Source organism: Stegodyphus dumicola, chromosome 4, assembly GCF_044657685.1.
Source record: "Stegodyphus dumicola isolate Sdum_Otavi_A_Nest chromosome 4, ASM4465768v1".
Taxonomy (NCBI): Eukaryota; Metazoa; Arthropoda; class Arachnida; order Araneae; family Eresidae; genus Stegodyphus; species Stegodyphus dumicola.
In genome coordinates this window covers 129,974,854-129,989,610 of record NC_140771.1, presented here as the reverse complement: position 1 = coordinate 129,989,610, position 14,757 = coordinate 129,974,854, and the positions used below count along the sequence as shown (strand labels likewise).

The following is a 14,757-nucleotide window of genomic DNA, read 5'->3' as shown; positions in this document are numbered from 1 at the left end:
GAATAGATATGTTCATAAACCATTTATTGGAAATTGGAAAAATGGTCCTTTTATAATACATGCATTTTTCCTTTTAGTATTACAAATGTGAAGTTAGTGGACTAAAGAACTTACTGTCTAACAAACTTTCCCCCCTTCATATTTGTAATTAAAAACTGAGTTTTAAGTAATCTTAAAATCTTTAGCATATTTCCAAAATAATCTTTAATGAAAGAAAAATGAATACTTAAGTTTTCTTTCAAAGCATTCTTCCCATTTCCTTGTTATTATATTAAACACACTGAGAACACAAATTTTTTTATATGTATTATCTTAATTGTATCAATTTAATTTGTCCAATGTGATAATTCCAATTACATGCAGCATGTTGTGAAATATTGGCAGCTTTGCAATAGTTTTCTTTAATGACTGGTTTGAAAATTCATTCATTAATAAAGTCAGATATTACATAGAATAACAAAACCTGAACTGTAATGTTCTCCTCTCGTCTCTTCACCAAACTCCCTTAATCCAAACAATGGATCAAGGAATTATAACAACATTCAATGTGTGTTACATCAAGCATGTTTACATCTTTGCAAATAAAGTACTAGACGAAAGAAAGCACACTAATGGCATTTTTGGAAGGAATTCAACATAAGTGTGTGTGTGTGATTATGACAAAACCTCGAGGGCTATATGCCTAAGGGGAGGGATGCCTTCGTGGAGGGTTTTCTAAGGGAAACTCGCTCATATACACGTTACACTAGATGGGAAACCATGAAAACAGCCATGCAGACAGCCTGTTCACGGGATTTGAACCTCGGACCGAATTACCAGTGTTCAGCGACTTTACCGCTCGGCTGCTGGTGGGCGAATTCAAGATAAGACACTGCATAGAAATGATTGAAGGCCCATGGCAATAAGTGAATTCATCAACCATGAATGTTTCTAGCTTCTACTTTCGCCAATGAACAATTTTAAAGGATTTCCATTGAGTGAAAATGAAGCCAAGGAAATCATACAAACTGCAAAAGGAATATTCATTTGTGAAAGGAGAAATAGAAAAATTAGTCAAGAATGATAATTCTGAAATAACAAATTAAGAACTGAATGATCTTACTTTGTTATTAACTGAACAGCAGCTGAACTGTGAAAGCAGCAATAGAGGGGAAGATGAAATGCTTTTATGTACAAGCAAATTGTTAAAAAAGACACAGGAAATTTCCGATTTCAGAATACAGATTGACCGAAGTGAAGAAAGAAAAAAAAAACACTTTGAGAGGAATTCAAAAACTGCACTCCTTACCACAATATGTTTAATAAGTTGCATCAAGTATTGTCCCAAACAAAAATCAGCAGCTATTTAAAAAAATAGTTGTATCATACACCTACTTATTAAGCAGTGATATAAATTATTTCAATTACCATTTGTTTCATCTTTGCCTTTTAATTACAATAATATTAAGGTTTGTAAAGTATTCATGCTTTCTTAATCTGAAATATACCTAACCCTTTTTTTCCATAAAAAGTTGGTCTTTGCGGAATGTAATTTTGCTGTATGTGCAATGTGTTAATGACATAACCCCTGTCTTTGGCAAAGCTTTAAAGTATACATATACAATGAACTATCTGGAAAATTACCACCCATGGTCCCAGATAATTTTTCTTCTGTGTAGGTAGTTAGTTGTCTGAAAGAAACAATGTTCAATATAGATATTGACCTCAGAAATATTCAAAAATCATTTTTCAGAATTAATTTGGATTGATCAGATAATGATAATGGTCAGATATATAATCATGGGGCCTCTTAAGGGAAGCTGGTTGTATTCATATTACACATTTAGAAAATTACATGAACAACTGTGCAGTTAGCAATTTTGCAGGGATTTGAACTGGATCAAACTACCAGTGGCTGCTTGGATTTATAAATAGAGAAAAGTTCTTACTGTTGAGTGATAACTACCACCTATGTGCCTCTTGAAACATATAACAAAAAATCAGGATACTTGTTTTGCATGCTCTAGTTCATCTGCCTTACATCTTAGACACAATAACATTGCTTTAAAATATTTCAGTATTTCTAACATTTCTTAGCTGTGAAATATTTTGAAATATGTTAAACAGTATATTGAACAATATTTGGCTTCTAAGTCACCTATAAGCTGATTTCCAGATGAGAAAATGTGAGAATGATAGTGATTACATAAGTTGTTGGTGCTTTTTGTATGAAGTAATTTTAAATTCAGCCACTAAAATTGAGAGAATTTTTTTTAAATGACCCACTATGTTAAAAACAACTATACACTTCCTATTCTTTTTTAACATATACAGGTTAAAATTGGTTTTCATAATACTATATATATTTAACAAGATGCTGATTCAAAATTGCAATATATTTTTATTACATATTATGAAATTAACATATTGTTATTAGATAATGGATTATCAATTCCTTTTAATTTTTTATAGAGCTTTTTATGAATGGTTACATGATGAGGAAAGAAATACCAAAACATCCTTTGTATTAAATAGCTCATGGGAGGGGGAAAAATTCAAAATCCCTTCTTCTCTAACTATGACAGGTAGCCAAAGTGGATTTTATAAATCTGAAGGGAAAAGAATATGGCAACTAAAAGCTCAACGTTTGTGTGGACAAAGCTCAAAGTGTAGATAGACATGTACAGCTAGCATAAATATTAAAATTTATGAAAATAAAATTTCAATACAGTACTACAACACATACTACAAGCACAATTTTAATTTAGGTCATGTTCTTATTCCATCACCTCAAAAAGAAAAAAAAAAATTGGTAAGGAGGTAATAATTTAATCTTTTCTAAAGATTAATTAATGGTAATGATTTTAATCTTTTTTATTCTATATAATGTAATAGTTATTCATTTTTTGTAGTTATCACGGTTTATTTCAAAAATCCCTCCTTAAAATATATTAAAGTTTTTTCCGTCATAATACGCATCTGTTTCCCTCTCTAACTTTCTACGCTGCTGGTATTCAAAATGCAATACCATGAATGAAGGATCCAATAACCTTAAAATCTTCCTGTTAGATGACTTAGAATAGAATTTGATGGAATATGCAGATAATTAATATTGCAGTGTATACGCATATCACGTACTCCAGTAATGCTATGCAGAAAGACTAAAAAAGAAAGAACTATAGGTTGTTTTAATTACTGGAATTGTATGTTTTGCCAATGCTCCTTTATGTGGGAAGTTTCAGCATTGCACAACATTCTTTTCAGACAAATCTCATTTTTGCCTTACCATTACGATGGTCTTATCTTAGTCTGGTGACATTTTAATACCAGATATCATGACCCTTGCATTATGACTTATCCTATCAGTCTATCACTAATAGTTATAGTTTAGGGTACCATTAGCACTGTTACTCATGCCTAATATACTACATTACAGGCACTCTCAGTAGCAATTACACATTACAGGCACCTTCAGCAGCAATCACACATTACAAGCACGTTCAGCAGCAATCACTACATCTTAAAATTTTGCACCCTGTTGTCTTCCCTCCCTTTCAAGATAGCCTGCTGCTGAGTTTCAATATGATCACAATATTCAACAGTTTTTCATTGCCTATTAGGTCATTATGCTGCCTTGGCACACACAAAAAAAAAGAAGCACAAAGGCAAAATTACAACAAAAATCTCAAATACTTATAAGGCCACACAAAGATGCAAAATGTTTACAGTCTGAGAAGATTGATGACAGAATATTTAAATTTTAAAGTACTCATCAAGAAGAATCTATTAGGTCAAAAAAAATTCAGAGCATGATTGTAACAAACACTGTTTGAAAATGTATACACAGTGTAGTCGTAGCATGCAAGCATATACTTGTGAATGTATTGACCTTAGTATTCAAAATAATTTGTGCAAACACATTCCTTCAGCAGTAATGTACAATAGAAGTGAAACAAGTTATTCTGGAGCAATCATTAACTTCTGAAAAGAAGGAGTACAAAATTTAGAAAAACCACACATAAACTTCACTTCTGAGAAATCAACCACTATAATTTTTTTTTCCATCACTAGTAAATGAAATCCAAAAATTGTGCAATGAAAATAAAAATTTGCAGACTACATTAACAGACAAAATATTTCAGCAAATCATGCAACATTTAAATGCCATTCAAAAATTATTACAGTTGTCAGAAAATTACAACACAATAAATCAAAAAATATATATGCACTAAATTTGAATCTACAAGTAAAAAGATTATTCTACAAAAATATTTTTCTCAACAAAAATTTGTAGAAAATGAAAACTGAACAAACCTACAGCAAATGAAACTGAAAGGTTCACAGATATTTTATTAGGACAGCCTGTCATTCGCAAAGGAAATGATTATAACAATTCAATACAAAAACATCACTAATAAGTGAACTTTATTTTGTTTGATAAAGAAATTTAATCATACAAGCTGATCATTACTTTTACTGTTAACTGCTCCTGTAAGTTTCTTTCTTTCTATATTAATAATTTAGAACAAACTATGAGAGATCAAATGATTATTTCAAGTGGCTTTAGAACTTTTAAGATGTTTAAGAGCTAATTTCATCCAGAAAATCTATTTGCTAAATGAAAGTGTGCTATGATTAAAGAAAACATTTGTAAATAATCAAACTTTTGAAAATTACATCTGACTAATGTAATATGTTTTGTCAATTACATCATAACTAAGATTTTACTTTTTTTTAAAAAAAATTTTTGCTGTAAATATTATTTGTTGAATATTTTAAAGGTAATAAAAATTTTGTGCATGCGCTTAATGTTGTAGGTAATTTCGAATGCTTCATCCCAAAACTTTAATTCTTTATTCAGATTTGTGAGAAAAGAAAAGAAAAAGAAACTTAAAATTTATTAATAATAATGTGTATCCAACTTTTTATTAATTTCATAGAAGAATTTTATCTAGAATGTTGAATACTTGTAAATGCATTCACAGTCATCTACTTCCTTTTTTTATTAACGAAAAAGCTCATTAAGCTGTTCATTCATAGAATGCTCCAAAAACGTCATCCTTATTACAAACAATGCATATTTTCCTATAGCTTTAAAATTAGTTAAATTATTTCCTTATACAAAATAGTTCCTTATGTTATCTCAAGAACAAAAACAGCAACTTCATATGGCACTGAAATGTAGTTCAGAATTAATCACTTATAAAATTTCATTATGCAATAAATCTTTGTTTTTTATTGTATTTTGATAGTGATTCTGTATAAATTGCATTCATAAACTGATAGAGCTATTGCTGAAGGAATAATAACTAATTGTACAGATATTTTTTTATATAGCGCAGATGCTTAAACGGTGTGATGTCCTATAAATTATTTCATGTATGTTAATATAAAAGTTGACATGTAAAAATATTATTTTTGAGACAACTGGCAAAAAGGCTGCGAATTCACGCAGGCTGGCCCAGTATAATAACGGTAAATGGAATGGAATATTATTTTTGAAACTCGAATTAAATAATCAATGATTCGGCAACCGCCAAAATACAAAAACAAGCAGCACCAGGAGTTACTTTCAGAAGGCATAATAATCTAATATAGTATGGAAAACGTGAGATTATAAAAGAAAATAAGATTAGACTATAAAACTATATGAACACATTCACGTTTACATCGTCAGCCATTCACGATTACTCGCCTATAAATGACGTCATTTTCAAGTCAAACATAATTGGCCAACATCAGAAGGGTACGACGCGGAGTCTAGCTTCTCGTTAAATTTACTGTATATTAGCCCTTGAGATATTAACTACTTTAAGGGATAATAGAAACGAAGCCCATTCGTTTTCCAGCACAACAATGCAGGAAAGAAGGAACAGTAAAAACTCACTCATGAGAATAGGGAGAATGCTACACACAGTGGGAGAATATGGAAAGAATTTTCGACGGAAATGTGTAAGCATGTAAATAAAGAGAAAATCATTTAGCGCTTTCCTGAGTACAGTTCTCTGTCGAAATAATTTTAGCTATCAACAAGACAGTGGGGAATACTATCTCCCAAATTCGAAAATTGATCTGTGAGCTGCGAACAGATGTAAGGTCCTGTATAAGAGATAATTGTCGTTCCCTGTATTTAGTTACATCATTCCAAAAAGCTGCAGGTCCTTTTTTCCGTCAGAAAACTGGACATGCACGACTAGGGTGATCACTTCTAGTGCTTTCAAGAACTTTTTCAAGAACGAAAAATTTATGAGTTCTCGTAAACTCATTGCCCTTCCTAAAAAATAAGTTTGCGCCATGCGGTTAAGGGCTTTTCTTTCCTTTTAAGTCTGAATCTCCATCAAAGGGTTTGTTTACCAGGGAAAGATAGGCATGCCTTCACAAGTGAGAAATGATTTTTAAGACCTACTTACTATTACAATTCAGTTTTCGAAATGAAAAGAATTTTCTGTTGAAGTTGTAATTCAGTTACATAGCTGAGTTAACTAACACACAAGCCCTCTCATTTGTTGCTCCGATGCACTCCATTCAGCATAACAATTTATCTCAAAAATTGAGAAGTACGAGAGACAGGAATCGGAGCTCTGACTTCCATGCGTTTTTCACTGTTTTCTAATAAAAATAGCATTTACTACATAAACTAAAAACTTTGCTCACACTATTATAATGATTTTTAAACTTATCGCAATTAAATTTTAAAAGCATTAGCCTTAGAGAAACATTATTTTTTAGAAATTATAAATAAAATGTAAGATATAATATTTTCATAATATTTCAATTATATTGTTAATTTTATAATTTCAGTAACATTAAAAACTGTTAAAAATATTACTTTCAAATTACCATTCTAGCTAAGGAAATACTTAATCAGAAAAAAAAAAAAAAAAAACTAATTTTTGAATCTCAGAACAAATTTCATTAATATTTTATGATGCTCACCAACGAGTCATTAGTATATAAGAAAACGATTCGATTTTAATTTTGAATTTTGCGTGTTTAATAAAAGAGCTTGATAGAAAATTAATGAATCAAAATATTAAAAGTTGAATGCTTTATAATACAAAAGTCAGAAAATTTTATTTTCTCAAAAAATATTAATTTCAATTATTTAATGCAATAATAATTTTAAGTAGTTATCTTTTGAAAATTAAGTGCAATCAACAATTCCAAAGCATTATGAAATAAAGCTTGATGCAATTAATAAATTATAAGAAACAAATTTGGCAAATGAAACTGATTTCCACATCTAAATAACCATGCACATTTCAAAGATAAATGTGAAAACTTATTTTCAGCTGCATATATGAAATGAGTAGAAATCAACAAGGCAAGTGTCACAAAATTCAGTATATTGCATAAAAATAATTTAACAAAAAGATGATATTAATTCTGCCAGGAAAAGTTAAAAAATTATCAAGAGACCAACAACAATAAACAAGAGATGATTTAAAAATTGTATTATTTATTAGTCCAAAGGAGCAGTTTGCCCAGAAGGACTATTAATGGCATTTTGCGTCGATTCATTTTTTGCATTGTTTCACTTTTCAAATTGTTGCCACCAAATATTATCGCCTTGTATTATATTTAAAGAAATTAAATAATGAAGAAGCTGCATAAATGTATGTATGTTTCGCGCATTGTGATAAAACAACCGTACCTAGAGCCATCAGATTTTGAATAACGTAATCTTTCACTGAATATGGGCATCTTGTAGCCCTAATTTGGAAGTTTTACTATTGTTTGCATATTTTGTAAAACTTTAATGAATTTTTGATTAACAAACTCAAGGATTTCAAAGCGAGCAATGCCAACGTTGTACAGATAAAACATTTTTATCTCCAGCGCGTGAGACTGTGTATCCGAAATTCTAAAGGATATGCTCATTTTAAAATTATTTTGGGATACTGCTGTTGAACTGAATTTTATGGTTTAAGTGCGAATAACATAATACTTAATAACTAAAGGTAACCTACAAAATGTTAAAAAAAACGCCGCTTTGGACGTAATTTAAAATATGATACCTTTCAGATTTTTTTATTGGAATTATTAAAATTATTTATTTTTTATTATAAATTTTAAGTCCCATTTAATATTAAGATGAGCATTATCTGCATGCACTATCAAAAGTTCTTTTATGTTATCATCTTAGTGCCTACATAAAAGACATGCAATGCAGGGTTCAGATCATGACCATGTTTCGCTTAAAATGAGTTTGCTGCTGAGGACAAAGAAAAAAGCCGATGCCTCTTGACCATTTTCAAAAGCATTCCTGTTCAAGATAAATGATATCACTTAATTATGACTAGAAATAAAGATGGACGGGACATATTAAAGAATAAGAAAGAGATGTGGGAAGGAAATATCATCACACATTATAATTAAACGGTCGCAAATGGCATGAGACTGCAATCTTTCATCATGCAGTAGCCAAAAGTGGCAGTTTTGCAGCTGAGTGTTAAAATTTTGTATAAAACTTTGTTTTAAAGTCCTTACGGTAATCCGCAAATGGTCTAATTTTAAACTCTCTAGGTAATGAGCGGTTTCTAGTAAAGCACAGAGCATCAGTGATTATTCAAAGAAATCCTATTATCACTCGAAGCTCAGAGATATTACTATCCTTAACCAAAGCTTGGGTCGGTGAAGCGTAATTAATGACGGACTAAATAATTTATCTATGCACTCAAAGACATTTTTAGTCAAGCAAAATCTTAATCGCGAGAGCCATCTTAATATATGAACCTCTCATATTTAGATTAATGAAGTTTTAACAATAATGAACGCAGTGTTTGCTTTAAGAATTCAGGCGAAGTGGATCTCCAACTTTATAAATCCACCACTGTATGCAGTGCATTCCGAAAATTTCGTGACTGAATTCGGGAATTCATAAAATGTTTAGATCTTAACTAAATAAACAAATCCCTGTTTTCCTTCCTCAATTTTTGAAATGTTCCCAAAATAATGTCTTTGATGAGATTTCATTTAAGAGAACATGCAATCCACACATGGTAAAACTGGCAACAAAGAGATTGATTAAGGACGGTTACACTTTAATATGCAATAAATTGTTTGACAACAAAAGCATTTAAAAGGTTTCTTCGTTCTCATTCTTCAATCATCAAATCCATAATGGCTGCATAAAATCAAATAAAGAATTGATGTTAAATTTATTTTCGTAAGCGAATATATTCTAACAGAAGGAAGTTGAAATATGTTTTTTACTGATATTTTATTAGTTATCGTTTCATAACAATCTGTAGTGACAACTTGATTTGAAAAAGTCATGAGAGTACAGAAAGTATAACGCAGGATCCAAACCTGGGCCCTGCATTGAATCAACCTGAGTGAAACTTTCACTCAAAAATTTCTTGCCTAGCTTGACGACAAAATGTTTTGGTAAAAGATAATTATTCATCATAAAGACAAGTTCATTATCGATATGTAATTGGATTAATTTAAAGGCTGCCTTCTAATTTGAGAGATGGACATGAAACTAACTTTCCGATTTTAAGTTTCTCTTCTATTTTATGCTTCAGATAAATTTCTTACTTGTACTGTCTTCTACTTCCTTGGCAGTGAAACCCCCTTTAAATTTTTTATAGCCTCCGCTTCCGACAAATAAGCGTGGAAAATCTAGTACGTACGATTCACGTAAGGAAAATATGCGCTCACATAACGAAAAGACATTAGAAACATGTACATAATGTGTATGCAAAGTTCCAATTTAATATTTCAACCAACCTCTTGAAGCTGCTAAACGACAATTACAAACAAGAACAAACATATGTTAAAGTACAAACATATAACTTGTTTCGATTTACTGACATCGATTGCTGACAACAGCTCAAATACTGATACACTGTGGGATTCTAGCACTGGAAAATACACTGGTAAAATAAATTAAGAGAATTTTCATATTTTATCGAATTGCATGAAAAGAACTGAACTGAAGGAAAAACCACTGCTTCTAGATAAAAATGCAAATCTCGTACGGCAAATACGTAAGCTTACATGTGTGTGTAGACGGAGCCAGCAGAAAAGCAAGCTTTATAAGCGCGTGAAGGGTAAGATGAATTGCGTTCGCTAGCACACCTCGGCGAATTTCTTGGTGTTATCTTGCAGCAATCGGTTAAATTCACATCGCAACAGTAAACATGAGTAACCACCAACGTTTAGATGATGGAATGAGGTGGTGAATTGTGGGGAGGTTAGATGCAGGCCAATCGCAAGTCCAGATATGCAGAGAGTTCAATTTAACGCCCAGCGTCGTGTTAACCTATGGAAACAGTTCCAGGGTACTGGATCCATCGAGAGAAAACCTGGGCAAGGTCGTCAAAGAGCCACGACGGCCAGAGAAGATCGTTACTTGTCCATTTTAGCGAGGCGTAACAGAGGGGCTACAGCTTTTCAGCTCTCTCGGGATCTGTATGCAACCACAGGAGCCTCTGTAACAAAGTGACTGCTTCCAAAAGACTGAATGAGAGAGAGTTGTTTGGCAATCTGTTGCCAGAAGACAGTCTGTTTGCGTTCCGCTCACGTCTACGGACAGGAGAGTCCGATTAGCATGGTGCAGGCAGCATAGTGATAGTGGTAGGGAGCAATGGGCGACCCTTCTGTTCACCGACGAGTCCCGTTTTAGCATAAACATCGATTCTCGCCGTACTTTCATATGGAGAGAGCCACGGACCCGCTACCTACCCTCCACTATCCGCGAAATTAACAATTGTGGCGGTGTAATGGTCTGGGCAGGCATCATTTTGGATGGCCGCACACCTCTCCACGTCTTTGGCAGAGGCTCTGTGACTGATGTGAGGTATAGGAGTGAGGTCTTGAAGTCCTGTGTTCGACTTTTCCGGGGTTCAGTGGGCCCTGAGTTCATCTTACAGGACGATAACGCGAGGCCACGTAGAGCTCTTGTGGTCAAAGAATTTCTCGAGAGTGAGGATATTCGCCGGATGAATTGGTCAGCCAGGTCTCCAGATCTCAAACCTTAAGAGCATTTTGGAACGCTCTGGGGAGGGCGATTGCAACTCGCAACCCCCCTCCGAGAACCATCCAGGAACTGAAAACAGCTTTGTTGGATGTGTGGGACCAATTGCCACAGGCACTTATAAATGTCTTATTTCCAGTATGACATCACACTGCGAGGCCTGTATGGCTGTAAGAGGGGACCATACTGCTTATTAACCCATTTCTTTTGTGTCTTCTTCAACCGCTGTTTCACACCTTCAGACTCCCATCAGTGTTAAACACGAATATGTGTATCTATTATAACTGTTGAATGTTTATTTTGTTTGTATTATATCAACGTATGTTCACACCAAATTTTATTAAAATCTCTCCAGTAGTTCTGGAGATCGTAGATCCAAATATGAAAATTCTCTTAGTTTATTTCACCAGTGTACTTGAAATATAACGATATTTGGCGATGCACGGCTGTTCTACGATTTTCCAGATTTTCAGAAGTGTCCTCAGATGTCAAATTCTTGCGATGAATATGTAAGTTATGAAATGAATAGATAAATGCAGAATATTGATTTGCTTACATTTTAGTCTATGAGTTTCATTTGTTTTTACTTTATTTGTTAATTAAGGTGAGTAATTCATTTGTCTGCTCTTAGCGTTTGTTCGTATTTTTACAACAATTTTAGCAAGAAGATACACATTGTTTTTGTAAATATGAACTAAATGAAACTAAAGAAGTTTAAGGTTTGAAAAATGCCGTCAGAAAATAGCGAAATTTTAAATATCATCTTATTATAAGACAATGCTTCACACTGCTGGATAAATTATATGAGTTTCATAAAGTAAATGATACGCTGATTAGATACGATGAAGAAAGGATGAAAACAGTAATAAATTTTACAATAGTTATAAATACCGAACTAAATAAAGGCACAGGTTTGAGAATTATACAAATCTGGAGTTTGGATACCAAATGAGAATCAACTGCAGTAACTATTTGCTTTTACATAAACATATGCAATTAATTAATAAGCAGTCACTAATTTAAGAGAAGTGTACACAGTATGATTGGTTTTCTTACAACTTTATTGAAGCAATAAGGAAGCTGTTTCGATAAAGCAATGAAGCTATTTGCTTCAGATGTAATATTATAAACTGTGTCGGTATGTTAACAATGCACAAAAAACTGCAAAGTCGTATTCTAATCGTATATAAGTACATAAGCATAAAAAAAAAAATAACTGCAGATTTGATGTAAAGTGACAGCTGAAAACATGAATGTAACTGTATATGGTAATTAGGGCCTGTTTTAGTAACATTTTCAAATTTTAAAATGCTACCAATTTTCGTCAAAATGTTTGCTTCATATATACTATTCTTTTCAGGATTATCTGTAGGTATTCAGCAGCTAATATTGACTGACATCATTCTTTTTGAATTTATAATACAATCAACCGTACGTTACACAACTTTATTTAACTTAATTCCTCTGCTTGGATCGAATCTTGAAATAAATATTTGATTCCCTTTTATCAATCTGATTGTCTTGAAAGTTTTCATACATGCGTATTTGAGAACAATAAAATGTCACAAAGGAATTTTTTCAATATTATATTCACATTTTTTTTTCTATTTAATGTTCAACATTTCTCAAAAACTCTTCGTTAAGATTAAATTAATCATCGTAAAATTTTGATTTTCAAAATCTCTTCGATATTTTAACTATAATGAGTCATAAAAAATGGTGGATTTTTTATAACAAAAAGCTTAATTTTTTACCGTCGGCAGCTTGGGATTTTATAAAAGGAAGAGAACAGATTTTTAAATCAGACAGAAATTTAGAGGAATTGAATGTCGGGATTAGGAAGAATAGGTTTTTACGTTTCGAGGCAGTGATTTTCTTTCTGTGTTACTTTTTCCGTATTCTTTACATCTAACGGTGGAAAATAACATGCATAATTTTTTTTTTTAAATTGAGTGATTTTAATTATGTTCATTAAAGAAATTTTAGATATGGCAGTTACTTTCTGCTCTCTTAAATGTCTCTTTATAATGTATTTCTCCCGCCTTCTTAACATGCTTTCGTGGTGTAATGGTCAGCACGCTCGGTGCATGTTTGAGAGGTCTGAGGTTCGAGTCCCGGCAAGAACACTGCTCATTTTTTTCACCGCCCGAACTAAAAAAAAAGGGGGTGGATGACGATTCTCCACCACCAGGATTTTAACGATTGGGTACCCTAATCCCCACTCGCCCTTTAAAAGGGGGAGTATATAAGGTATTTCTTCCGCCTTTTTAGCATGCCTTCGTGGTGTAATAGTCAGCACGCTCGGTGCGTATTTGAGAGGTTCGAGTCCTGGCGAAGGCTTTGCATATATTTTTCATGTCTCCTGCGTCGAAATAACCTAATGACTCTACATCTTTAACACATTTGTTTTAAAATTAATCATTGTTTGCAAGCCCTATGATTGTACTTTCAAGAATATATTGTTACTTAATTTTTTTGGCGCATTCAATGAAATTCGTGTAACTTAAGGTAAATTTTATATAATTTTTCTTCTAAAATTATTATGGAGTTTAATGTCAGGTATTTTTTGCTAGCCTGAAACCACCAAAGGCACGTCTTATGAAATTCACAAGACGAGAGACATCACAATAAAGAATAACTCTAGTAGGTTTGATAATCTGGGAAGCTTTTTTTATACCAAGAGAAATGATATTATTGTTTTGTCATATCTGCTGTAGAAAAGGAAGGTCTAAGGCTTCCCGCAAAAATGTCTATTTCATTGGAAAGCTATTATTCATTCTATTGTGACATCCATATATTTTTAAAATCCAGTAAGGAAAAGACAATAATAACTTAAAAGTCAAACAGAAGAATTTTCTTGCAATTTTCAAAGTAAAAGGAGAATGACAAAACCCCTACTTGTTAGAATAAGTTTTAATGGGAAACTGTCAAGGACCAAGGCAAACTTATCAGGGAGGAAAGAAAATTTCTGACAAAATTAAATGAATCAATATTTAATGAATTATCTTACCTGCTCCAACCTAAAAATGGCGCTGCTGTCCAGAGTATAGACCAAAACCATATGAAGACAATATTACCAAAGGCTCTAAGTCGAGTCAGAGGTGGTGCAGACATCCCTCGTACAATAACGTTATAACGATCCAATGTGATCATAACCATGCTCCAGATCGAACCACAACCGAACAAAGATCCAACCATGCCATAAATTTCGCACATGAGTGGACCTAAAATCCACGTTTCTCCAAAACAGTTGGGTGCCATTACAGGCATCATAAACGCTATCATGCAGAAATCCGAAAAGGCTAGGTTCATAACAATTAGATTTGCAGGTGTTCTCAAACTCTTCACTGAAGCCATGAGATATAATACCATTCCATTACCTGGTAGGCTAACCAGACCGTAGATGATAATAACGACACCTAGAATATAGTGCCACATGCTCTTGATAGGTGGATAATTATACCAGTGCTCATGAACCAGTGGGAGCATACTTTCTGGGAGAAGATCTATTAAGGAAGCATTTTTTTCGTAAGGTTCCAGGAAAGCATCATATAGATAGAATTTCTCAGCTCGAGGTAAGTCCTGTGGAAGAAAATAAAATGTTAGAATAATTTTAATGCAAAGAATAGTAAAACTAAAGCATATATATATATATATATATATTTACATACGCTAATTGTTCATTATTGCAGTTATATATCGTTCCGCTATATAACAAGGGTTATCGGCGGAAAGATTAGATCATTTAATCCCGAACTCGGTCGATGACCAAACGAGTAAACAGCAGTGAGCTT

General features: G+C 32.7%; 1 protein-coding gene across 1 annotated transcript in view; it reads right to left on the bottom strand.

The window, feature by feature from the left end:
• LOC118190268 (lateral eye opsin-like) overlaps positions 1–14,757 on the bottom strand; it is a 57,030-nt gene that overhangs the window by 14,480 nt on the left and 27,793 nt on the right. The window contains exon 2 of the mRNA XM_085815444.1: positions 13,974–14,545. Within this exon, the coding sequence (XP_085671570.1) occupies positions 13,974–14,545 (572 nt within the window). The remainder of the gene's footprint in view (positions 1–13,973; positions 14,546–14,757) is intronic.